General features: G+C 48.9%; 1 protein-coding gene across 3 annotated transcripts; it reads left to right on the forward strand.

Moving 5' to 3' along the window:
* The first annotated feature begins 2687 nt into the window (after positions 1 to 2687).
* On the forward strand, positions 2688 to 16637 carry PLAUR (plasminogen activator, urokinase receptor). Of its 3 annotated transcripts, none has more exons than XM_082438809.1 (7): positions 2688 to 2891; positions 4488 to 4598; positions 5875 to 6018; positions 12175 to 12327; positions 12902 to 13036; positions 15024 to 15170; positions 16071 to 16637. In XM_082438809.1, the coding sequence occupies exons 1-7, from the start codon at positions 2840 to 2842 to the stop codon at positions 16322 to 16324; spliced, it is 996 nt and encodes a 331-aa protein (XP_082294935.1). In that variant the 5' UTR covers positions 2688 to 2839; the 3' UTR covers positions 16325 to 16637. The 3 variants fall into 3 exon arrangements, with proteins under 3 accessions (XP_082294935.1, XP_082294936.1, XP_082294937.1); XM_082438810.1 differs by having other exon boundaries at positions 5878 to 6018; XM_082438811.1 differs by lacking the exon at positions 5875 to 6018.
* The last annotated feature ends 8251 nt before the right edge of the window (positions 16638 to 24888 follow it).

The raw sequence follows: 24888 nt of genomic DNA on the forward strand, positions 1-24888 counted from the left end.
GGGAACAAGTCAGAGACAGAGACAGAGAGACAGAAAGAGACAGAGAGAAAGAAACAAAGACAGGCATTGAGAGAGACAAACAAAAGAGACAGAGAGACAGAAAAAAAGATACAGAGACACAGAGATAGAGGACAGAGAGTCAGAGAGATAGGATGGAGAGAGACAGAGAGAGGCAAAGAAAAGGAGCAAGACAGAGAGATAGAAAAACACAGAGAAACAGAAAGGGAGAGACAGATGGACAGATTTCGGGAGACCAGAGCAGTCTGAGGTTGGGATGGGAGGGTTCCGAGTTATTTCTCTCATTCTTCAAATAAAAGAGAAAATCGTGGGCCTTCCCTGGTGGCACAGTGGTTAAGAATCCGCCTGGCAATGCAGGAGACACGCGTTCGAGCCCTGGTCCGGGAAGATCCCACATGGCATGGAGCAACTAAGCCCCTGCGCCACAGCTACTGAGCCTGCACTCTAGAGCCCACGAGCCACAACTACTGAGCCCGTGTGCCACAACTACTGACGCCCGCGTGCCTAGAGCCTGTGCTCCACAACAAGAGAAGCCACCACAATGAGAAGCCTGCGCACCGCAACGAAGAGTAACCCCCGCTCGCCGCAACTAGAGAAAGCCCATGCGCAGCAACAAAGACCCAATGCAGCCAAAAATAAATAAATAAATAAATTTATTTAAAAAAAAAAAAAAAGAGAGAAAATCGTGGTCCGGAGCAGTGAGGTCATCCGGCCAAGAAGTGGTAGTGCCAGACCACACAGCTCCATGTGATCCCAAACTTGAACCTTCCTTTCACTGAGAGATGCCTCCACCCACCCCAGATCCACTTCACAGCTGGGAAAAGCAAAGATTTGTGGTGTGAAGCCATCTGCCCAGGGTCCCCCAGGAGCAAGTAGGTGAGCTGGGTCTCAAGCCTACTTGGACCAACACCCCGACTTTCTATCTCCCCACGTCATATGCATTAATATCTCATTCAGTCTTCATGCCAGCCCCAAGAGGGACCCCATTTTCCACATGAGGAAACTGAAACTTGGCAAGGAGGATATCAGTTGACCCAGGGTGACCTAGCTAGGGAGCTGTCCTGTCCTGCTGTCATCAGCAGGACAACAGCTATCCTAAGACTCATGACAGCTCTACCTCCATCCCTATCCCCCAGAGAGGAAACACAGGGCCAGAGTCTAGAGTCGGGCCCAACAGCAATAACAATGGCAGTGATGATTTTTATTGAGCACTTGCTATGTGCCAGACACTGTGCAAGTGCTTTGGGTGTACACTTTTCTGTCGCTAGCCCACAAGCCCCGGGAGGGAGGCGCTTAGCTTTACTTTCCAGATAGAGGACTTGAGGCACAGAGAAGTTAAGTAACCTGCCCAAGGCAGCACAGCTATTGAATAGCTGAAATTTGAACCCTCACAGTCTGATGTCAGCCCCCACACTCTTAACCTCTTAGAAAAGAGAGTTTCTTTGGGATTTTTCTTACCTTATCTTAAAATGATTACCTTAAGGTTTTGATGCATTAGTAAGAATAACAATAGTATAATCATTATTGCTGTGGTAGAGGTAGTACTGCTTACTCATAGCCTACTACTGTTCCTGTCACACTGGCCCCTCTGCTGTTCCTAGATCTCATCAGATCTGCTCCCACCTCAGGGTCTTTGTACTCACAGTTTCCTCTCCCTGGAATTCTTCCTGGACCATCTGCCTGGACTTCTTCCCTCACTGCCTTCAGCCTCTCTTCAAATATCACCTCCTCAGGAAAGCCCTCCTGGATTACCTGGCCTAAAACCAACCTTGCCTCACTTGTACCCTTGCACCTCTTCAACCTGGTTTGTTTTTCTGCACTTTACTTATCACAACCTGACAGCAATAGATTAGATAACATATATTTACTCCCTATTGTCACAAGGGCAGGGACTTTCCTGCTGTGTCCCCAGCTTCTGGACCAGTGCCTGGCACAAAGTAGTTCCTCAGTAAATGTTGACAGAGATTGTTGAGTCCTCCATGTGGGCCAGTGACTGTTTCAGGCATTTAATTCAACTGCATTAAATTGCTCTGACTGAGAGGGAGAGACTATTTTACCTTTGGCACTTTATTTTCCTTTTAAAAAACTTATTATGAACCTTTACAAACACAGAGGAGACAGAATGGCATATAAGTTACCTCGATATAATTGATACAGCTATTTTGTCTTTCTTTTTTCCTAAAATATTTCAAGGTAAATGCAGACATCGATGACATTCAACCTCTAAATATTTCATTGAGCATCTGTAAAATATAAGAAAAAGTTTTCCACATAACCACAAAACCATGGTCATAACAGCAATATCTACTTTTTGGCTGAAGTGTTTTAAGGTAAATGGAGACATTGTATTATTTCATCCCCAAATATTTCAGCGTGCAGCTCTAAATGATAAAGACATTTTCCCATATAACCACACTACCGTTATCCTTCCTAACAAAACTAAGGAAAGACCTATATTATCTAATAATCAGCCACAAATTTCCCGTCGTGACAAGTTTTAATCCGAGGGGTGAGGGCCCTTGCCCATGGTCCCATGGCAGGAAGAGAGAGAAGTGGAATTTGCACCCAGGCAGCCTGGAGACAGCTGTGACTACGGCCAGCGTTGAGTCAGAGCAGAGCCAGCCCCCCTACCCCTCGCTGGCCGCGTCCTGGTAAAGGAAGTTTGCGAGGAAGGTGGGTGGGGGTGGATGACCCACGCATCTGGAGCTGACTCGCTCTTTCGCAAACGTCTGGGAGGAGCCCCCAGGGCCACAAAACTGTCTCCTCCCGGGCGCCAGACTGAGAGGTGCAGGGCGACCGCGGAGAGGAGCCGCCGCCGGACATGGGCCGCCCGCTGCTGCTGCTGCTACTGTTGGCTCAGACCTGCATTCCAGGTAGGGGCTGGGTGCCCGAATCTCTACGCTGGGGACCGGGTCAGACGGGGGGGATGGAAGGGAGGGGGGAGGGGAGGGGAAGAGAGCTCAGAGTCTGATGACTTGGAGGAGGGCTCAGTCCCCAGCCCCTCCACCCACACTCAAATACTAATTCTCCTGCTGTCTGCAGCCTCACACGGCGCGGTACCGGGCACACAGTAGACGCTTAGGAAATATTCGTTGAGCGAAGGCGCTTAACAGCAGCCGCCATGCAGCGAGTACGCTCTTTAGTCCAGGCACTCTTCTAAGCTCCTTCTTTGCAATTTCCAACTGGGCGCGCGGAACTATTTTAACCTCGTTTTACAGAGAAACTGAGGCACAGAGAGGTTAACTAACTGGTCCGAGGTCACACAGCAAGTCCTTGTAAGTGGGATTCTGACCCGCGGGGGCTCCTACAGCCCTCTGCACTCTGTCAGATCCCCCCCTCCCCCCCCCCTGCACACACACGCACACACAGACACATTTGCAAGACAGGGAGGACAGCGTCTCATTTAACAAAAGGTCTAAAGAAAGGCAGGCTCAGCGTCGCAGGGCCAGGGGCCGGGGACCCAAGGCTTGTCCTTCGAGGCGCCTTCCCTTTCACTATCCTCTAGCCGACTTCTCACCTCCTTTCTCTGGAAAATCTAAAAAGGGTTGGAAAATGAAAGGAAGTTGAGAAGGAACTGCTGTCAGGGCGCGGCAGGGCCGGGGTGGGGGGGGGTAGGGGGTGGGAGGTAGTTCGGTAATGAATAACCGGGAAAGCTTTCCGGACCGCGGGAGGCCTAGAATGAGTAACGACTCGGGAGGGGACTCCGAATTTGGAGCGGGGAAGGGACCGCAAGGGAGACGTGATGGGCAGGGATAGGCCTTGGGGCGGAGCTAGTGGGCGGGGTCAGAACTTCGGGGAGGGGCAGTGGGAGGGGCTAACAGTTCGGGAGCAGCTAGTGGGAGGGGGGAGAACTTCTGGGGAGGCCACAGTAGTAGTGGGGTTAGAATCTCCGCACAGCTGATGCGCGGAGTTAGAAGTTCGGTGTGGACTGTTGGGTGGGGAGAGAGAGCGCTGGGGAGAGGCTACGGGGAGGAGGGGAGAACCAGTGGGCATTAGTGGAGGGCACGGGGAACGGGGGTAGAACGTAAAGACTGGCTGGAGTTGGTGAGGCTAGAACACCGCTAGGAGAGCTCGCGAGGCGGAGTAGGCCGAGGCGGGCGGGCTGGAGGAAAGGACCTAATTGGGAGCCGGGCTAGAACGTCCACACCCGCGGAGAGGATGGGGGTCGGAGTTTCAGGATGGGCCCGGCGCTCAGACAGAATTAAAGGGAAAGCGAGCGAGGGCTGGACTTAGGAAGGACCTGTGGACGGAGAAAGAACTTTAGGGTAGAGGGTGGAGATTGAACGTTGGCCTAAACATGGTATAGCGGACTGGAAACCAGCCTTGGAACCCAGGGGCGGGCAAAAGTGGAGCCCGAACCTGAGTGCACATGGCCTGGAGACTTGGTCCAGGTATTGGGGCTTAAGGGGGCGAGAGCGGGATCCTGGCTCGGAGCGATAACACCTCTCCTCTCCCCCCTCTGCCCCCAGCCTCCTGGGGCCTGCGGTGCATGCTGTGTAAGACTACCGGGAATTGCAGGGTGGAAGAGTGTGTCCCCGGCCAGGACCTCTGCAGGACCACGGTCCTGCACATATGGGAAGGTGAGCTGCAGCAGGGAACGCGAGTGACAAAGAAACGTTATTTCACGAGCAATCGGGGAAATACGCATGAAAAAGACACAGAGACCGGTTACACGCCCCCAGATGGACAAGCGTTTAAAAATCTGACAGAGACTTCCCTGGAAGTCCAGTAGTTAAGACTCTGTGCTCCCAATGCAGGGGGCACGGGTTCGATCCCTGGTTGGGGAACTAAGATCCGGCATACCACTTGGTGCGGCAAAAAAGAAAAAAAGAAAAATCTGACAATACTGAGGTCGATGAGGATGTGGAGCTGCGGGCTTTGCTGTTAGGGGGGTAAATCGGTGCATGCACCAAACAGAGCGACGTGGCAATAGGCAATATCTGGTTAAAGATGAACATACCCTACAACAAGCAGTTGGACTTCTAGGAATGTAGAGACCCCAGAGAACCTTGGCCACGCTTGCCCAGAGACACATGTCAAAGAATGTTCTTAGCACTAATGTTTGTGATATGGAAAACTGGAAAGACTGAAGTCAGTTGTCAGCAGAGGAAAAACGTTACAGTATAATCACGCATTACACCCCACAGCAGCTTAAATGAAGGAACTAGGGCTGCAGGTATTAACCTGGATACGTCTCAAAAATGTAAGGTTGAAAGAAAGAAAAAAAAGCATGTTGCAGAGTTTGACACCTTTTAATAGGAATAGTTTCTAACAATCAAAATAAATAAACAATATACAAATAAACAATAATATATATTCTGCATACAGAGGTGTTAGAATTACCTACACCTGTGGTTGCCTCTGGACGGAGCATAAGGGAGATGGGATTTGAGGGAGGGAGGTAACCAGGAGGCTTTAACTATCTTTTAAACTTGGTTTCTTTTTTTAAAAATATCTGAAACAAATATGGCAAAATGCTAATATTTTATAAAGTTCGGTGATGAAGGCACAGTATTTATTATATCATTGTCTTATACTTTTTGGTGAGCTTGAAGCATTTTCCTTTAAAGATTCCTATCAGAGGTATCTCCCTGCTAAGATCACCAAGCTGGGAGGGAGGAGGTAGATGGATCCAGAAGGTCCCAGGGATAGTGTTATCACTAAAAGAAAGTACGCTTCCAGTGTAGGGGGTTGGGGGGAGAGTGGATAACTCTAGAAAAGAGAGAGTTGGACTCAAGCAAGAGGAGAGGCCTGGCAGGGATCAGCCCTGGGAGCGGGTGACCTTATAACCAGGAGTGTCAGAGGCTGGTTGGGCCCAGGGGAGCCTCTGGGGTGACCATGAGACATTCCTTATAGAAGGTGATGAGCTGGAGGTGGTGGAGAGAGGCTGTACCCACCCAGAGAAGACCAACAGGACCATGAGCTATCGGACTGGCATGCAGATCATCACCCTGACAGAGGCCGTGTGTGGGTCCGACTTGTGCAACCAGCCCAGTCCTGGTGAGTAGGGCAGCCCTCACCATCCCCATCCCCAAACCATGCCCAGCTGAGCCTCCATCATCATCCTGGTCCTATCCCTAATCCTAGGCCACCCCAACCCCAGCTCCATGCCTTACCCCGGCTCAAACCTTTCCTTATCCTAAACACATCTCCAGCCTGGCTCCAACCCCAGCTCAAGCTCACCTCCAACCCCGTCCCCAACTTCATTTTATCCTCAACACTCTCCAACTCAAACCCATCCTCCTTCCAAGCACATCTCTAATCCTATCCCCTAATCAACCCCATCTCATCTCAAACTGTCCCCAGTCCCACTCCCAACTACAAACGCATCCCATCCCTAACGCCATCCCATCTCATATGTGTTTGTGGGTGTGTGTGTATGTGTGTGTGTGATTGTTACTTATAAGGTGCAACGCCTGCCTTTAAGAAGCTGCACACACACACACCCCCACTTGAGAGGTAGGTGAGGTATCTCACTGATGTTTTGCCATGTAATTTTTTTCATAGGACAGGAGATGATTCAAGCAATAGATGCTCAGCAAGGGATACAAAGACCAGAGATACCAAAGACTCAGAGTTCTTAAAGGAAGTCAAAATAGGAGGGAATCAGACAGGCTGCCAGGGGCTTGGAAAGTTCCCTAGAATCGATGATTCGTAAGTTGGGCAACAAATAAGAATGTGAAGAAACTTCCATAAGGCTTTTTGTTGAGTTTCATGCCTTTAGGCTCTGGTCAGCGTAAGAAAAAGACTTAGAAAGGCTCAAATTCCCCAAGTTCTCACAGCAGAGGAAGGGTGGGGAGAGAATGGACCCATGGTGCACGGTCAGGCAGAGATTCCTCTTTCTGGCCCTGGTGAGGAAGGAAATGGGTTAAGGCCCGTCTAGTCACAATGACGTCAGGAAGCAGAGCACCTGCCTCTGCACTGGGTTTTTTTCCTTGTTCTTCATCCATCCTGATTCCACTAGATTTTCATTTATCCTGACCTCGAACTTTCATCTGTTGGTGGGGACTGAAGCAGATGTTTATTTTCAAGGAAATGACAAGAGAGGATGCCGGCTTCCTCTCTCTGTTAGATGTGCTGAAGGAAAGCAGTTGTAATTGAGTCTAAATAATACTTGTAATCAGAGATAATAGTCAAAATATTTAACAATATTGGTCAGTGCCGCAGAATAATATTGACCAGTCAGAACTGGAGGCCTCTTGCTGGGCCTGGTGTTACCCCGTTAGTGGATCTTGAGGACATGAGAGTTCTAAAGACAGGTTTGCGGGGAGTTCCCTGGTGGCCTAGTGGTTAGGATTCCGGGCTTTTACTGCCGTGGCCCAGGTTCAATCCCTGGTCGGGGAACTGAGATCCCATAAGCTGTGCAGCGTGGCCAAAAAAAGTAAAATACAGAGAGGGTTGGGAGTGGTCAGGGGTCCACTTGGGCAGCAGCTGTCAATTCAGTAATTTAATAACTAATATATCTATATCAGCTTCCCCCCTTTTATCTTTCTGGCCGTGCCACGCAGCATGTAGGATCTTAGCTCCCTGACCAGGGATCGAACGCGTGCCACCTGCATTGGAAGTGCACAGTCTTAACCACTGGACCGCCAGGGAAGTCCCTATCAGCCCCATGTCTAACGCCATTTTACCCTGCTTGTGATGACTAGAATAGTTGGTTAAACCACATCCTGTTCTTCTGTGATACTGGGGACACAGGAGTGACCAAGATAGCCTTGGGCCCTGCTCCTATGGGGCTCATAGTCTAGTGTGTATGTGTATGTGGGCGGGGTGGGGGGCGGGCAGACAGACCCATCACGTGACAGTGACTGCCCTGATTGGTCACAGCTGGGATGCGGAAGCACCTGCAAAGGAGTCAGGACCATGATAGGGGAAACAGAGACCAGAGAGGTCAGAGCTGTCATAGGAAAGCACAGTCCAGGATTGTCAGGGCTGAGACAGGGGAAACAGAGGCCAGAGTGATCAGGGCTGGGGTAACTAAGAGTAGGGGCTGTAGGACCCTAGAAGATATACTTGACTCAGGTCAGGGAAGGTTTCCTATACAGGAAGCAACAGCTAAGCTGGATCTTGAGGGATGAATAGGAGTCAGACTGTTAAAAAGACAGTAGAAAGGGTTTTCCAGACAGAGGGAGCAACAGATATAAAGGCCCAGAGGAGGGTGAAAGTAGCATGGCTGGAAGAAGGACGAGATGGGGCAAGAGGAACTGCTGAAATTGGCAAGGTCACATTATACAGGGCCTTCTAGGCTATGGTGGGGCATATAGACTTCATCTGGGGAACACTGGGAGGTCATGAAAGGGTTTCAGGTACAGAGCGTCACTATCAGATTTGTATTTTTTGACACGTTATTCTGACCTCAGAGTGGAAGAGAGATTGGAGGGAAGGAAGGATGGAGGGAAGATAGATGAGGGGAGACCAACTTGGAGGTGCGTGAGGTTGTCCAGATAAAGAAGAGAGTGTAGGGATTTCCCTGGCGGTCCAGTGGTTAGTCTCCGTGCTTCCACTGCAGGGGACACGGGTTCATTCCCTGGTAGGGGAACTAAGATCCCGCATGCCACGTGGTGCAGCCAAAAAAGAAAAAAAGAAGACAGTGTCTGTCTGCTATGCAAATGGAGAGAAGTGGATGGATTTAAGAACTACTTAGCAGGTAGATGAGCAGAATGTAACGATGGATTAGATGTAGGGGTGATTATGCAGTTCTGGTCATGTGGAGACACCTGTATCAGACCAACCCCCCTGCCAATGACAGTTATAAAAGCTGGACAAATTATAAACAATTATTAAAGTCACTCAAGAGCAAGCAAATGAAGAGAGGAAGTTGAGATGCTCCGATCTTCGAAATAAGGGAAGCGCAGAAGTCGAATTCCACAGACAAGCTGGCTTTTTCCTTGAGTGCACTTGCCAATTCACTGCTCTGGAAGGGAACTAGAACGCAAATAGAAAGAGATCGTCGCTAGACTGACAAGGCAGAGGTTGGAGTCTGGGGTTGCCAGAGTGTCTGGAAAATGAGAAGTAAAATCCTGGAATGCATGGAACCACAGAAAAGGGAGTCCCCAAATCTGCAAATTTCCTTCAAGTCATTGGCAAGCCGTACATGCATAGGGTGAGACTTCAAGGAACTCTACAGAAAATAGTATCTGGGAAGCTACAGAACTGAGCAGGAATTCCAGCAGGCATATGATGCTGGGGGACCAAAGTTGCCACGTTGGAAAGAGAGGTCTCAGGCTTTCCCCTGAGACCACATCCTAGGAGTAAGGGCAAAACTGAAATAGACCAGCCCTAAAAATGCCTACGTCGGATCTTTGACAGAAGGAAAACCTAATCCTCTCTGGCAGAAGATGACATCATTTAGAGTCTTTACAAATAGTCGTCTGTGTCTGGCATCTAGTCAAAACGTACAAGGTATCCTGAAGAAAACAGAAAGGACCAATTGACCGGAAACCAAGAGAAAAATCCCACAATAGAAACAGACTTGTCATGAATCAGATATTGGAGTTATTAGACAGAGGAACTTTAAAAGAGCTATGATCAATATATTCAAGAAAATAGAGGAAAGGTTACTTTTTAGCAGAAATCTGGAAACCATTTTTAAAATGATTCCAACAGGAAATAAAGAACAGGAACTAAAAAAAAAAAAAAAAATGAACAGGAACTAAAATTAAGAACTCAATAGATGTACTGACTGGAGATCAGAAACAGTAGAGCAAAAGGATTACAGAACCAGAAGACAGGGCAGTAGAAGTATCCAGATGGGTGCCTAGATATGGAGGATCAAGGAGTCTGCCAGGATTCTACCCTGGGGGACCAGATGGGGCCATCTCAGAGACGTGGAGTTCAGGAGAAGGAGCAGTTTGGAGAAGATGGAGAGTCTTGTTGGGGGCAGGTAGAGATTCAGGTGTCTGATGGATAGCCAGGGGACCTCCAGGAAGCCCTTGGGTATACAGGTGTGGAGCTCGGAGAGAAGTCTTACCTGGAGAGAGATTTCTGAGTTCCCAGCAGGTAGGTGGAGGCGAAGCTGTGTCCATGGATAACATCCCATGGGAGGGAGTGTGTACCACGAGAAATGAAAAAAGGGCCTAAGACAGAGCCCGAGGATCACGCACATTTAGAAGAGTGACGTACGAAGAAGAGCTCACGAAGGAGACCCATGGGTGGTATGAGACAGCTATTTTGGCAGTGATGGCAATTTGTGTTTTCATTTTCATGGTGGTTCATATTAGAAGATGTGGGTTGTCAGCCTTTTAGTTATTTTTCTTTTGGGAGAGGGTGGGGAAGATCTGGCTTTGGAGGTAAGCGATTCACCTAATTACAGCTGCTGGCCTGCCAGTTGAGAGCCTTGGCTGAGACAGCCCTCTCTCTAATTTCTCTAAGACTTGGCCCAAACTCAAACTCGGATATCTGGGGTCACGAAGGGAAGGGCATGCCGGGCTTGGGAATGGTGTGAGCCAAAGCCTGGGCAGAGGGATGGCTCTGGTGTTTCCAGGGAAAAGTAACTCATCCACTTGGCCTGGACTGAAAGGTCCGTGTGAGAGGCAAGTTTATCACAGATCAATTAAGTGAGGCTTTGACCTCTGACATGAGTGGGTAGTGTATTAATTATCTATTGCTGCATTACAGATTGCCCCAAAGCTTAAAACAAAAGTAAGCATGTATTATTTCACAAAGTTTTTGAAGGTCAAGATTCTGGGAGTGGGTTAGCTAGGCGGTTCTGGATCTTTCATTAGGTTGTAGTCAAGATGACAGTGGGCTGCAGTCATCTGAAGGTGCCCAAGGTAGCTTTATTCACATGGATGATCAGCTCGCATGGCTTTGGCAAAAGTCTCAGCTCCTCACCGTGTAGACCTCACGGTGGGGCTGCTTGAGTGTCCTTACAACATGGCAGCTGGCTTCCCCCAGAGCAAGTGATCCAAGAGAGAGCCAGGAAGAAATCTCAGTGTCTTGCGTGATCTACCACAGAAGTCACACACCATCATTTCCACAGTATCCTGTTGGTTCCACAGGTCAGCTCTATTCCTTATGGGAAGGGACTACACAAGGGACAAATACCAGGAAGCAGGGATCACTGGGGGCCATCTTGGAAGCTGGCTACCACAGGGAACAATAGAAGGGTTTTAAGTAATTGTTCATTCATTCATTCATTTAACAAATATTTACTGAACATCTTCTCTGGCCCCAGCCTTGTGCTGGGTTGTGTTGGGACATAGTAATGACCAAGACAGCCCTGGCCCTACCCTCCTGGGACTGAATCCATAGAAGGAAACAAACAAGCAAACAAACAAAAAAAGTGAAATAAACAAAACAAAACCAGGGAATTCCCTGGCAGTCCAGTGATTAGGACTCCGTGCTTCCCTGCAAGGGGCAGGGGTTCCATCCCTGGTGGGGGAAGTAAGATCTCAGAAGCCACGTGGCATGGCCAAAAACAAACAAACAAACAAACAGTGAGGGAAACAGACTTGTCACCAGACGGGGATGACCCAGAGTGGGCAGGACTGGGATTGGGGAGCCCCGAGAGGCACCTAATCCAGCCTGGGAGGTCAAGGAGGGCTTCTTGGAGGAGGCAAAATTGGAGAAGATGACCTCTGAAGAATGAGTAGTAGATAGGGAAAATAGGGAGCAGGGAAAGCGTTCTAGGCAAAGACCACAGCAGATGCAAAGGCTGGGCAGGAGTCAGCATGTATACTCGGGGACTGAGGAAAACCGGTGTAGAGTCTGAGGGGCTGGTGGAGGGAGATGAGTCTGGAAAGGTGACCAGGACCCAGTCTTTGATGGAACTTGAAAGCCACGCTGAGTTTCTTGGATTTTATTCTGTAGGCACTGGGGACCCATGGAAGAGTGTTGAGCAGAGGAGAGGCAGGGTCAGATTTGAGTATTAGAAACATTCTTCTAGGGCTATGTGGGATGCACTGGGGTGGGAAGGGCAAGAATGGAAACCAGGAGGCCAGGGAGGAAGCTGGTATTGAAGGAGGTCTGACCTGGTCATGGAGCTGGAAACGAGGGGATGGATTCTAGAAAGATTCAGGCGGTGGGATGGGCAGCACTTGATGATTGGCTGAAGGGTGGGATAAGTAAGAATTGATACTGAAGTGAGTCCTCAAGGAAGCTGGGTCTCTAGGACTCTCCCCATGGAGTCTCACCCTCCTAATCCTCCCCAAACAGGCCAGGTTTCTACCTTTCCCCGAAGCCGTTACCTCGAATGTTCTTCCTGTGCCTCGTCAGATCTGAGCTGTGAGAGGGGCTGGGACAAGACCCTGCAATGCCGCAACCCTGGAGAGCAGTGCCTGGAGGTGGTAACCCACCAGAGCCTGAAAGGTGAGCCCCAACCTGCCAGCAACTCCCCCTCCCTGCTTTGCTCCTCCCCAAGGCTGCACTTAACAACAACCCCCAAATAACAGGGATTTAAGCAAGGTAGAAAGTTAGTACTCACACAGAAAGTCCAGTGATGGGAAGTCAGGGCCACTAGGACAGTTCCACAGTCACCAGGAACCCAAATGTCTTCTCATTTCTTACATATTGCTTCCATTCTCAAGATCGCCTCATAGTCCAAGATGGCTGCCTGAGCTCCAGACCTCGTGTCCAAATTCCGGGAAGAAGGAGGGGGGAAAAGACGGGACAAAAGGGGGGCACCCCTCCTTCTGTAAAGGTTCTCCTTTCTAGAAGTCCCATAAAATCTTTCTACTTAGATCACGTTGACCAGAACTTAGCCACATGACTATACCTATGGAGACTGGAAATTGTGTCTTTTGGCTAGATATATGGCTGCTCCCAATAAAATGAGGGTCCTATAATGAAGGATGAAGCAGAGGATGGACAGAGGACTGCTACCATGGGCAAATCCAATCTCAGCCCTTCATCAACAATCTGACCTCCTCCTCTGCCCCCACAGAGAGTCCAGGGGATGAGCGCCACTCCCGAGGTTGTGGCAACCTTCCTGGCTGCCCAGGCCCCACTGGCTTCCACAACAACCACACCTTCCACTTCCTGCGGTGCTGTAACACCACCAAATGCAATGGGGGCCCAGGTAAGGGGCAGGGGGCCCGGCGTGAGGCCTGGGATTGGGGTGGGGAGGTGCACTCAGGCTGACTGCTGCTTGCTTGAAGGGAGACCCCTCCTCTCTGTTTCCTTCTCTGAAAAATGGACCTATCAAGCCCTTTCTCAAAGAAGGATTTTGTGGGAATTCAATGAAACCATCAAAGCTTCACCGAGACCTGTGCTTTATGCTTCTATGTCCTCTTGAATCCTTCCACTGCTCACCAGCCTGGTGCAAGCCACCATGGCCTCTCACCTAGATTGTTGCAATGACCTTGCTGGTCCTCCTGCTATCCTACAGCCAATGTTCAACACAGCAGCAAGAGTGATTTTTTTTTTAATAGATCTTCATTGGAGTATAATTGCTGCACAATACTGTGTTAGTTTCTGTTGCACAACAGGGCGAATCAGCCATGTGCATACACGTGTCCCCATATCCCCTCCCTCTTGAGCCTCCCTCCCATCCTCCCTATCCCACCGCTCTAGGTCATCACAAAGCACCAGACTGATCTCCCTGTGCTATGCTGCTGCTTCCCACCAGCCAACTATTTTACATTCGGTAGTGTATATACGTCGATGCTACTCTCACTTCGCCCCAGCTTCACCCTCCCACCCCATGTCCTCAAGTCCACTCTCTGTGTCTACCTCTTTATTCCTGCCCTGCAACTAGGTTCATCAGCACCATTTTTTTTTTTAATTCCATATATATGCGTTAGCATACGGTATTTGTTTTTCTCTTTCTGACTTACTTCACTCTGTATGACAGACTCTAGGTCCATCTACCTCACTACGAATAACTCAATTTCGTTTCTTTTTATGGCTGAGTAATATTCCATTGTATATGTGTGCCTCATCTTCTTTATCCATTCATCTGTCGATGGACATTTAGGTTGGTTCCATGTCCTGGCTATTGTAAATAGTGCTGCAGTGAACACTGGGGTGCATGTCTCTTTTTGAATTATGGTTTTCTCAGGGTGTATGCCCAGTAGTGGGATTGCTGGGTCATATGATAGTTCTATTTTTAGTTTAAGGAGCCTCCATACTGTTTTCCATAGTGGCTGTATCAGTTTACATTCCCACCAACAGCTTAATGTAAATCAAATCATGTCACTCTTCCTCAATCACTTCAGCGCCTTCCCCTTGCTTTTAGAATGAAATCCAAAGACTCTACTATGCCCGCTCTAATCCAGCATGTGTCTGTCTCATGGCCTTTGCACAGGCAGTACCCTCCACCAGGAACACCTCTCCCCCAGGAGTTCACCTGGCTGGCTACTTCTGATTCGTTAGGTCAAAGCACTGTCCTCAGGGAAAATTTCCCTAACTCCGCCCTTCAATATAATCTAGATCCTTTGTGTTATTCTGTCTCTGTAAATCACTACTGTCCAACAGGACTTTCCATGGTGATGGAAATGTTCTGTATCTGTACTGTCAGATATGGTAGCCTCTACTATATACGGCTTTTGAGCACTTGATATTTGGCAAATGTCTCCTTTTTCTTTTTTCTTTCATAAAAATATGTCCACATGTCGTGAGTTTTCAATTGTTCTTTTAAAACGAACAAATACATTTTTTAAAGTCTCTTGGTTTTCATTTCTAATGCAGTAAATATCTATAGATATGACTGACATAAGCAATAATTCTTTATTATTTAATATTAATTTCAATGTCAATGTAAACAACCACATGCGGCTAGTGGCTACCATATGGGACAGTGTAGCTCTAAATCGTAAGTTCTCTGAGGGCAAGGACTGTTTCGTCTTACCCTGTGTCTAGGCAGGCGGGGGCTCGTGGGGAGCTGGGAGTTGGAATTTCTCTCGCAGGCCGTAGAGAACCGCCCAAAAGAGGGTGCTGTTCCAACGCCTGACCACAAGAGGGCTCCACGACATCTAGGGCTGAGAGTTGGGAGTCCTGGGGACGTAATGCTGTAAACCGCGCATGCTAATTTCTTTGGTTTCTGTGTCACTTGGTCTTCTTCCAAGTCCTGGAGCTTCAAAACCTGCCACTGAACGGCTTCCAGTGTTACAGCTGTGAGGGGAACAGCACCCATGGATGTTCCTCCGAAGAGACTTCCCTCACTGACTGCCGAGGCCCCATGAATCAATGTCTGGAAGCCACTGGCACTAATGGTGAGCCATTAGGAGGCTGGGAGAGGATACTTATGGGGGTGATGGGGGGTTCTGCAAGAGGTAACTTCCCATGAAGCTGGACTTAACTGAGGTGGATCATCCTGTTGGAGAAGGTGGGACTTCCTTCAGGAGGGTGCAAAGTGTAGTAAGAAATTAGGACTTGTTCATTAGGAAATGTATACTTGGGCCACAGAAATGTGGATTTCTTTGGGGGTGGGACTTCCGCGGGTGGGTGGGACTTCCGGTGGACCTCCCAGGATCCTATCCTGTGAAGTTCTGGGCAGGTTCCTTTATTCCAGAGGTTCTCAAACTTTGGGGTCTCAAAATTCCTTCACGCTCTTAAAAATTATTGCTTATGTCAGTCATATCTATAGATATTTACTGCATTAGAAATGAAAACCAAGAGTCTTTAAAAAATGTATTTGTTCATTTGAAAAGAACAATTGAAAACTCACGACATGTGGACATATTTTTATGAAGGAAAAAAAGGAGACATTTTCCAAAATGAAAAAATTGAATGAGAAGACTGGCATTGTTCTACCATTTTGCAATCTTTTTTAATATCTGGCTTAATAGAAGACAGCTGGACCCTCATATCTGCTTCTGCGTTCAGTCTGTTGCAAGATCACATGTCCTAGGGTTTCTAGGAAACCCCTTGTGAGAGCAAAAAACATTTGTGAGAGCAAGAAAAGGCAAATGAGGTTTTAGCATTATTACAAGAATAAGTTTGACTTCACAGATCCCCTGGAAGGGTCTGAGGGAACCCCAGGGGTCCCGGGACCACACTTAGAACTGCTGCTTTCTCCGGGGGTACCCACCACGAGGTAGTATGTCACCCAGTGAGAATTCCAGTCCCAGGCCCGAGAGCTGGGAGTCTCACATGGTCTTCTCTCTCCTCAGGACTGGGGAACCCAAGCTACACCATAAGAGGCTGTGCAACCCCCTCCTGGTGCCAAGGCCTCCATGTGGCTGAAGCTTTCAGCCTCACCCATCTCAACGTCTCTTGCTGTACTGGAAACGGCTGTAACCACGCAGCCCTGGTTACCCAGCCCCACACGGGGGGTGCCCCCCTGCCTGGCCCTGCCCACCTCAGCCTCTTCGTCACCCTGCTTATGACTGCCAGACTGTGGGGAGGTACTTTACTCTGCACCTGAACCCCACACTCCCACTGCCCTGGCTGGATCCAGGGGATCCCTTTGCCCTTCCCTTAGCTCCCAGCCCTACTGACTTGCTGTGTGACCTCAGACCAGTGTGCTCCCCTCTCTGGGCCTTAGTTTTCCCAGCTGCCAAAACACCTATCTCAGAGAACTGTGAGAATCAGAGGAGAAAAACTAGAGGAAGGCTACGGGCCAGCAGGCGAGAGCTCTTGTGATATTAATATTGTTGCCGCTATTATTATTAATTAATATTTGTTTTATTTAATATTTTGTACTTAAATAAAGATTTTTGTATCAGTGAACAAAGCCAGATCTGCCCTTCTCCAGAGAGGACGATTGGGGGACACCTTTCCTCAGGCTCCTGGAATTAGGGGTCATATTGTAGGACCCAAGCACTCGAGGTCCCAGCCTTGGGAGCTGTCCCATGCAGCCTTCCACCCTAAGCCACCTCCACATCTATTTCTGGGCTCCAAATGCAACCTTCCAACTCACTCACCCAAGCACTAACCTTCCAGTCTCTTCTCCCACATCCAAAGGTCCAGACTACTTTGTTGTTCTAAGGAGACATGTCTGCATTTCCTAGGGGGCTCTGAGATAGGAGATGACTAGGAGATGACCCCTGGATGCCCTGCAGTGAGGGGAGTAAAGACTGGACCTCATTTCCCTGCTGCTCTGGGGGCAGGAGATAAAGGCTGGGCTATATTTCCTAGGATACCCTCAGACAAACTGAGAAAAAGACAGAACTACCATTTCAGTGGGACTCTTTGAGTACCATGGCAGAATTCATGTTTTCCATGGTTCGCTGAGGCAAGCCCACAGACACAAAATTACATTCCCCTGGGGCCCTACGGCTGATGAAGGAAAAGGACATTTTCCGTGGTATTTGGGGGCAGGTGAAGGACAGGGTTTCTTTTCTTTTTTTTTTTAAAGATTGATTGATTGATTGATTGATTGATTGCTATGTTGGGTCTTCGTTTCTGTGCGAGGGCTTTCTCCAGTCGCGGCAAGTGGGGGCCACTCTTCATCGCGGTGCGCGGGCCTCTCACCATCGCGGCCTCCCTCGTTGCGGAGCACAGGCTCCAGACGCGCAGGCTCAGCAGTTGTGGCTCACGGGCCCAGTTGCTCCGTGGCATGTGGGATCTTCCCAGACCAGGGCTCGAACCCGCATCCCCTGCATTAGCAGGCAGATTCTCAACCACTGCACCACCAGGGAAGCCCTCTTTTCTTTTTTTTTGAAATTTTTATTTTATATTGGAGTATAGCTGATTAACAACGTTGTGTTAGTTTCAGGTGTACAGCAAAGGGACTGAGTTATACATATCCATGTATCTATTCTTTTTCAAGTTCTTTTTCCATTTAGGTTACTACAGAATATTGCATACAGTTCCCTGTGCTATACAGTGGGTCCTTGTTGGTTATCTTTTTTAAATATAGTAGTGTGTGTATGTCAATCCCAAACTCCCAATTTTCCCTCCCCCCCGAGGGACAGGATTTCTTTTTTAGGATCTCCTCAAATCACATATCAACAACTGTCTCTGTGGTCGCCTAAAGGGATGGGGTCAATATCACCACCCCTTGAGCATGACTGGCTCTGTGACCGCTTTGGCCAAGAGAATGTGGTGGAAGTGACGCCATGCCGTGCTCTGGGCCGGGGGTTTCAGAAACCGTCCAACCCTGGGGAAGCTGGTTTCTGGGTCAGAGTCTTCCTGCACTGAGCCTGCCATGCTCTGGGGACACCCACGCTGCTCGTGCGTGGATGCCACATGAAGAGAGAGCCCCAGATGTTCCAGCCATCTCAGCCCACGCACCAGCCAAGTGGGTGAAGGAGCTACCCTGGACATGGCAACCCCAGCAGATGGAATGTGCAGGAGACCCGAGAAACCCAGCTGTTTTCATTTCCTAGGGCTGCCGTGATAAATTACTACAAAGTTACAAATGCAGTGGCTTCAAACAACAGAAATTTACTATTCTCTCGACTTCTGGATACTAGAAACAAAAAATCAAGGTGTTGGCAGAGCCATGCTTCTTCTAAAGTCTCTGGGGAAGAATCCTTCCGGGCCTCTTCCTAGCTTCTGAGGGTTGCCTACGATCCTCGGCAGTCCTTGGCTAGTGGCTGCATCACTCCAGTCCTTGCCTCTGTTGTCACGTGAACTTCTTTCCTGTGAATATGGCTGTGTGTCTCCAAATCTCTCTGTCCTTATAAGGATACCGGTCATTGGATTTAGGGGCCCACCCTAACGCAGTTTGACCTCATCTTAACTTATCACATCTACAAAGACCCTATTTCCTTACAAGGTCACATTCATGGAACCTGGGGGTTAGGATTTCAGCATATTTTGGGGGGACACAATTCAACCCACACCGCCAGGCCACAGCCAGCACCAAGGTTTCAGATATGAATCAGCCCATCCATCTCTAGCTGTTCAAGCCAGCCCATTTTGGCCCCAGTCCATTGTGGAGCAGATACTCACTGATCTCACTATGCCTTGCTCAAATTCCCAACCCACAGAAACATAAAGAGGTTGTGGTTTTACATAGCTGAGTTTTGGAGTATTTTGTTATGCTGCAATGGTTGGCTGAAACAGTCACTTGTTTGTTTGTCTGCTTTTTTGCTAACTCTCCCCACTAGAATCTCCATAAAAGGCAAACCCTTCTATTTGCTCACTACTGTATTCTCAGTACCTAGATTAGCGCCCAGGACATGGCAGGTGATGAAGAAAGGAGGGAGGGAAGGAAGGAAAGACTACATCTTCTGTGGTATCTTACAACAAAACCTGGGCTAGAGCTATATCTCCCATGATGCCCTAAGGCAGAGATGAGGCTAAGATGACATTTTCTGAGATGCTTCATAATTAAAATTGAGGCTAGTTTCACCTTTCCCGTGATGCCCTACAGCAGAGATTGTGTTACTGAATTAGATGGGAGGCCCCCCATCTTGGGGCCCTAACGGAACCAAAGCCCCGCCTCCCACCCAACCTCAACCCCGTCCTTCAGGAAGTGCTTTCCCGCTCAGGTTCTGCCAATAACGAAATTGAGTTTGGTGCAAGCAAGACAGGTTTTTATTCAATGGCCCAAGAATGGAGAAGGGAAGCTCTGATTACAACCGGGGCAAGCTTTTTATAGAAAAAGGTTATTGGGGATGGGGGTCTTTTGTCATCCTGATTCATGGAAATGGGTGGGGATTTCCCAGAATGCAGTTCATGCCTTTTTCTGCCCTTGCACGGCCCTTGAGTGTCTGGGTGGGAATTGGGTTGAATCAATATGGCCCGGTGGGCAGAGATCTTATTATTACAATGAGATGGTAATGAGCTGTAGAGCAACCTTTGTCCCAGTTTTGAAGTTCAGTCAGCTTATACCGATGTCTTATGGTTAACGCTCTCTTGTTCCTGTCTTGTAAACACAGCTAGAAAATAGAGATACAGTCAGGTTTTTTGCAAGTTTGCCCAGAGTGAGGTTTTTATTAGAAATGGGAGGGGGTGGGGGGTGGCTTCCTTACCTCCTTGCCTAAGATAGGTGTACATGTTTTGTAGAGGGAGTTTAAGTGTGGGTTAGGGACCCTCAGATTGCTCCCCTGGGTGACAAGTGGAGGCTAGGATTGCATCCATCATGATACCCCACAGCAGAGATTGGAGGCTAAGGAATACATTTCCCGTGATGCCTTACAGCAGAAATTGAAGCTAGGGCTGCATTTCCCAGGAGACCCTATGGCAGAGATTGGAGGCTAGGATTGCATCTCCCATGATGCCCTACTGTGGGGATCAAAGGATGGAAATACACGTCCCATGGTGCAGATATTGAGGCTAGATAAATTTCTCAGAATGTTCTACACCAGACCTTGTGATCAGGACCTCATAGTTAATGGTTCCCAAGTTTTTGTTCAGGGATCTCTGTTGCAAGAAATAAAATCTGTTTAAGCTGACTCAAGCAAAAACGACAGCTTTATTGGAAGTTTAGATCCAAGCAAGAGCTAGGTCTCTGGGCTGCACCAGGGACAAGAAACAGAATTGAAAAGCTGTGTGAAATCAATGTTGTCTCTGTTTTGCAAAATCTCTCTGTCCCTCTGTGTCACTCTCTCTCTCCTACACTGAGTGTGTGGTTTCCCTCATGGGCTGGGCTTTCACTTTATTTTTGTCTCTTCACAGACTACCTTCTGCTTCAAGCATAGTAGCCAAATATGCCCTTGAAATGTCAAGAACTACTTTTGTCTGGTTCTAAATTTTTAACGGACAGACTCTTCTCTGGTGGGGTCCAGTTTGGGTGAGGGCTCTGCCTACGACCTCCTCTGCTATGGCCAGGGAAGTTTACATCAAAGCCACCACATACAGTTGTTCAGGTTGTAAACAGGCATCCACTGGTCAGGCAATTCTCATGGTAAGCAACCCACTTGGCCAGAGCTGAGAAAACAACCTCTGTGAGAGAGATCCTATCACAAGGATGGGGGAGCAATTGAAAAAGAAAACTACCACTTACAGTGTTTTAATCTGCAAGCAGGGCTGCCTCCATGTATTCTATGTGAATCGCAGGCAATATGGTAGCCAGGGCTGTATTTAAGAGGACACCCAACTCAAAATGGTTGAAACAAAGAGGAAATTGATTATCTCACAGAACAAGAGCTCAGGAGTTAGGGCAGTTCCTGGGTTGACTTATTCAATGCTTCCATTATGTCCTGAAGGATCCATTCAAGCTTATCTACCTCATGGCCTTAAGATGGCCACTGCAGTTCCAGACATCACACCCACATTCAGAAGCAATAACAAAGGGCCGTCTCTTCTTGGGTGTCTTTTTTAAAGCAAAGAAAGCTTATCCCAAAACTTCCAGGCTGACTTGCCCTCCCCACATTTTATTTGCCTGATTTGTTTCATACCCCCATGCCTATAGCATTCACAGAAAGGGGCATGGAACCACAATATTTGGCAAAGTATATTCAGACCCTACTCCTAGGGCTTCCTGCACATCATCTGGCTATTAAAGAAAGGTTGATGCCTGAACAAAATCAGGATTCTCTTAGGAAGGAACAAAGGAGGAGGGAATGTGTATTAGGAAAAAACACCCACCCAGTCTTCCTCCTGTAGAGGGAACAACTCAGTTCTTCCCTACTGTGTCTTTCTCCTGTGTGTCTCCTTTATTCTCACACTACTACCACACTCACAACACTTCTGGTCACCAAATGTGGAGGGGACGGATTTCCCCCCACCAAGCAATTCTCTGTAACACCTTCTGGTCAATTCTGACAATACCTACCTGGAAATAGCATCAGATCCCACAGATTAAGGGCTCAGTCCCACAGTCCCCACTTCAGATGACAATTGAAAGTCCAGACTGTGCTCCTGACCAGTCGGCTACAAATCAGAAGTTCCCATGACCCCCTCTTCAGGTTTGATTAACCTGCTAGAGGGGCTCACAGGACTCAGGAAAACAATTACTTACCGTTACCAGTTTATTATAAAAGGATATGATAAAGGATACAGAAGAACATCCAGATGGAAGAGATGAATAGGGCAAGGGGGCCCACAGCTTCCATGCCCTCTCTGGGCATGTCACTCTCCCAACACCTGCATGTGTTCACCAAACTAGAAGCTCCCTGAACCCCAAACTATTGGGATTTTTATGGAGGCTTTATCACGTAGGCATCATGGATCATAAACTCCATTTTCAAGAGAATGGGGATCAGGGCTGAAAATTCCATGCTTGTAATCATAGTTTGGTCTTTTCGGTGACCAGCCCTCATCCAGGAGTCCACCAAATGTCACCTATTAGAAAAAGAGACACTCTTATCGCCCAAGAAATTACAAGGATTTCAGAATCCCTGTGTGGGGAACTGGGGTCAAAGACTAAATATTAGAACAAAAGATTCTCCTGGTGTTCTTATCACTTAGGTAACTACAAGGGTTTCAGGAGCTCCGTGCCAGGAACCAGGGGCAGAGACCAATATATATTTCTATTATCTCGCAGAATAATGCTGAGAAAACAACTAACAAACTCTGAACCATCCCTAGACTTCAAAAACTCAAGAATAGTCAACCCACGGCGTGCAGCCCATCCCCCCAGAATAGCAGGCACGGCAGTTGTCTCCCCAATGTCTATTTCTGTTTGAGAAATCTAATTTCACCTCTGACCTGGTGGTAGGGGGAGCCTCTGGCTCATATCTGATTTAACCAGCTTAATCTCATCCCCTGGCCATTGACATTGGTTCAGTGATAGGCAGGTGGCATCATCTGGACCAATGAGACACAATGGAAGGTTTCTGGGGGGCTTCTAAGGAAAAATATTTCCTCACTCTGCTGAGGGAGCTTCTTCAAGTCTCTCCTCTGCTCAGTCTCCCACAGTCTGACTCTCTCAGTCTGTCTGTCTTTTTCTCTCTCCACCCCTCTCCAAATGTGAGGGAAAAGTGTGGCCCCAGAGGTATTTGCCAGCCATCCTGCAACATGAAGCGACTATTTACCCTTAGGACAGACCATTTTGAAGCTAGTCATACCCAAGACTTTTTTTTTTAAATAAATTTATTTATTTTATTATTTTTATTTTATTCATTTAATTTTTTTTGGCTGCGTTGTCTTCGTTGCTGTGCGCGGGGTTTTCTCTGGTTGCGGCGAGTGGGGGCTACTCTTCGTTGCGGTGCACGGGCTTTTCATTGCGGTGGCTTCTCTTGTTGCGGAGCACGGGCTCTAGGCGCGTGGGCTTCAGTAGTTGTGGCACATGGACTCAGTAGTTATGGCTCATGGGCTCTAGAGCACAGGCTCAGTAGTTGTGGTGCACGGGCTTAGTTATTCCGTGGCATGTGGGATCTTCCCCGACCAGGGCTCGAACCCGTGTCCCCTGCATTGGCAGGCAGATTCCCAACCACTGAGCCACCAGGGAAGCCCCCCAAGACTTTTTTATATGTGAAACAATCCTCTTTTTCTTAACCCAGTTTGGTTGGATTTTCTGTCACTGGCATGAAAACCCTAATGGATAAAGTACCCTGGAGTAGGATCAGGACAGGACCACCTCAGGTGGAAGAAAAGGTGGGACCCAAAAAAGACAGATGAGAACCAAACCAACATCCCACAGGGTGCCCTGCAGCTGGAGCAGGAGACATTGGTTAGAGCCACGAGCAGGGGACCTATAGGTTCTTGGGAGGAAAGATAACCCTTAGCTACCCCCTAACCCAGTATCCCAAATCCAGGTTGGACACCTCTTTCCCACTTATCTTAACACAGAGAACGTGAGCCCTGGGAAGATTAGAGACTATCCAGCACAACACCTCTTTCCCCAGTTTACAGAAAGGTAAACTGAGAATTGAAAAGGAAAGGAATCACTTGGAGCTGTGGTCCTGGGGACATAGAGGTTGATGGGAGCTTGGGTCCCAAGGACAGAAAGGATGATGGGAGCCATGGTCTTGGGGATACAGGGGTTGATGGGAGCTTGGGTTCTGAGAACTCGGCACTGAGGACAGAAGAGGTGCCGGGAGCTGAAGTCTATTGGAGGACCTGGATGTAGGATTTTTTGGTAGTGATGGAGATAAAGAGCAAGGATTTTCATAGTTGGCATATCCCAGTTTCCCTGATTGTCAAATGGTGGTGGGAGAGGTTGAGGTCTCCTACCTTCCATGGTTTCTCACTCTTCCTGGGTCCTAAGGGTGATAATCCTGCACCAGGTCTACAAGGTCCCACAGAAGTGGGCTCAGGGAGACTCACCTCCCAGGAGGGAGAAGGGACTCAAGTCTGGAGAGGTGAGTCAGCACCAACAATGGAAGAGAAGCGGGGAGAGCACATAGAGAGACAGGGACACAAAGAGAGACTGGGGCTGGAAGAGCAGGGAAGCAGGGTGGGGAAGCTAGACGCTAGGGCCTGGGAGGGGTCCACCGGAGCCTCTCCCTCCGGGGAATGATGCAGAAACACGGAGTTTCCGGGTGAGGACAGGAGGGAGGGTGAGACCTGACCCCAGCCCAGCTTAGCCCTGCCCTGGGAGATCCTGGACCTGCCCAGACAACAAGCTGCTGCCTTCCTCTCAAAGTGGCTCAGCTCACAGCCTGGCACATGACACTTTCACCCTCACACTCACCTGTCCACAGAATACCTCTCACAGTCACCTCTCCCATAGCCCACTCCCGTTCCCTCCACGCTCACACCTTCACCTACGCTCCGCCTCTGGAATATGTGCACGCCCCCGCCTTCACCTCCACCCATCTGTCCACGGAGCACCTCCACCTGCCCACTGAACACCTCTCACACTCACCTTTCCCACCAAACTCCCCCTCCCTGGACACTCAGCCTCACACACATCCTCACTCAACACTCTCCCCTCCACACACACCCGCACCGTGGCGCACCCTTCCAACAGCACCCTCACCTTTCACGTGACACACTCCCCCTCACACACCCCCTGCACGCGCTCCCCTCTTCTCCATCACCCACCCCCTCTGCCGTCACCCAGCCCCCGCACTCTCCGGCCGCGAGTCGCGCTCGCACACGCCGCCTGCACGCCTCCACCCGCGGACCCCCAGCTCTCGGGCGCCTCCCCTCAGTCCGGCTCCCCCAACCCTCTCGCGGCGCCCTCTCCCCCATTGTCTGGGGCCTCCC

This window comes from Balaenoptera physalus, assembly GCF_965194825.1.
Source record: "Balaenoptera physalus genome assembly, chromosome: 19".
Lineage (NCBI taxonomy): Eukaryota > Metazoa > Chordata > Mammalia > Artiodactyla > Balaenopteridae > Balaenoptera > Balaenoptera physalus.

Bases quoted from the DNA above. Each gene is read 5' to 3' on its own strand.
- PLAUR (XM_082438809.1), top strand. From the start codon at position 2,840: ATGGGCCGCCCGCTGCTGCTGCTGCTACTGTTGGCTCAGACCTGCATT. The intron at 6,019-12,174 runs GTGAGTAGGGCA...CTCCCCAAACAG, and splicing joins GTGCAACCAGCCCAGTCCTG to GCCAGGTTTCTACCTTTCCC. The intron at 13,037-15,023 runs GTAAGGGGCAGG...TCTTCTTCCAAG, and splicing joins CAAATGCAATGGGGGCCCAG to TCCTGGAGCTTCAAAACCTG.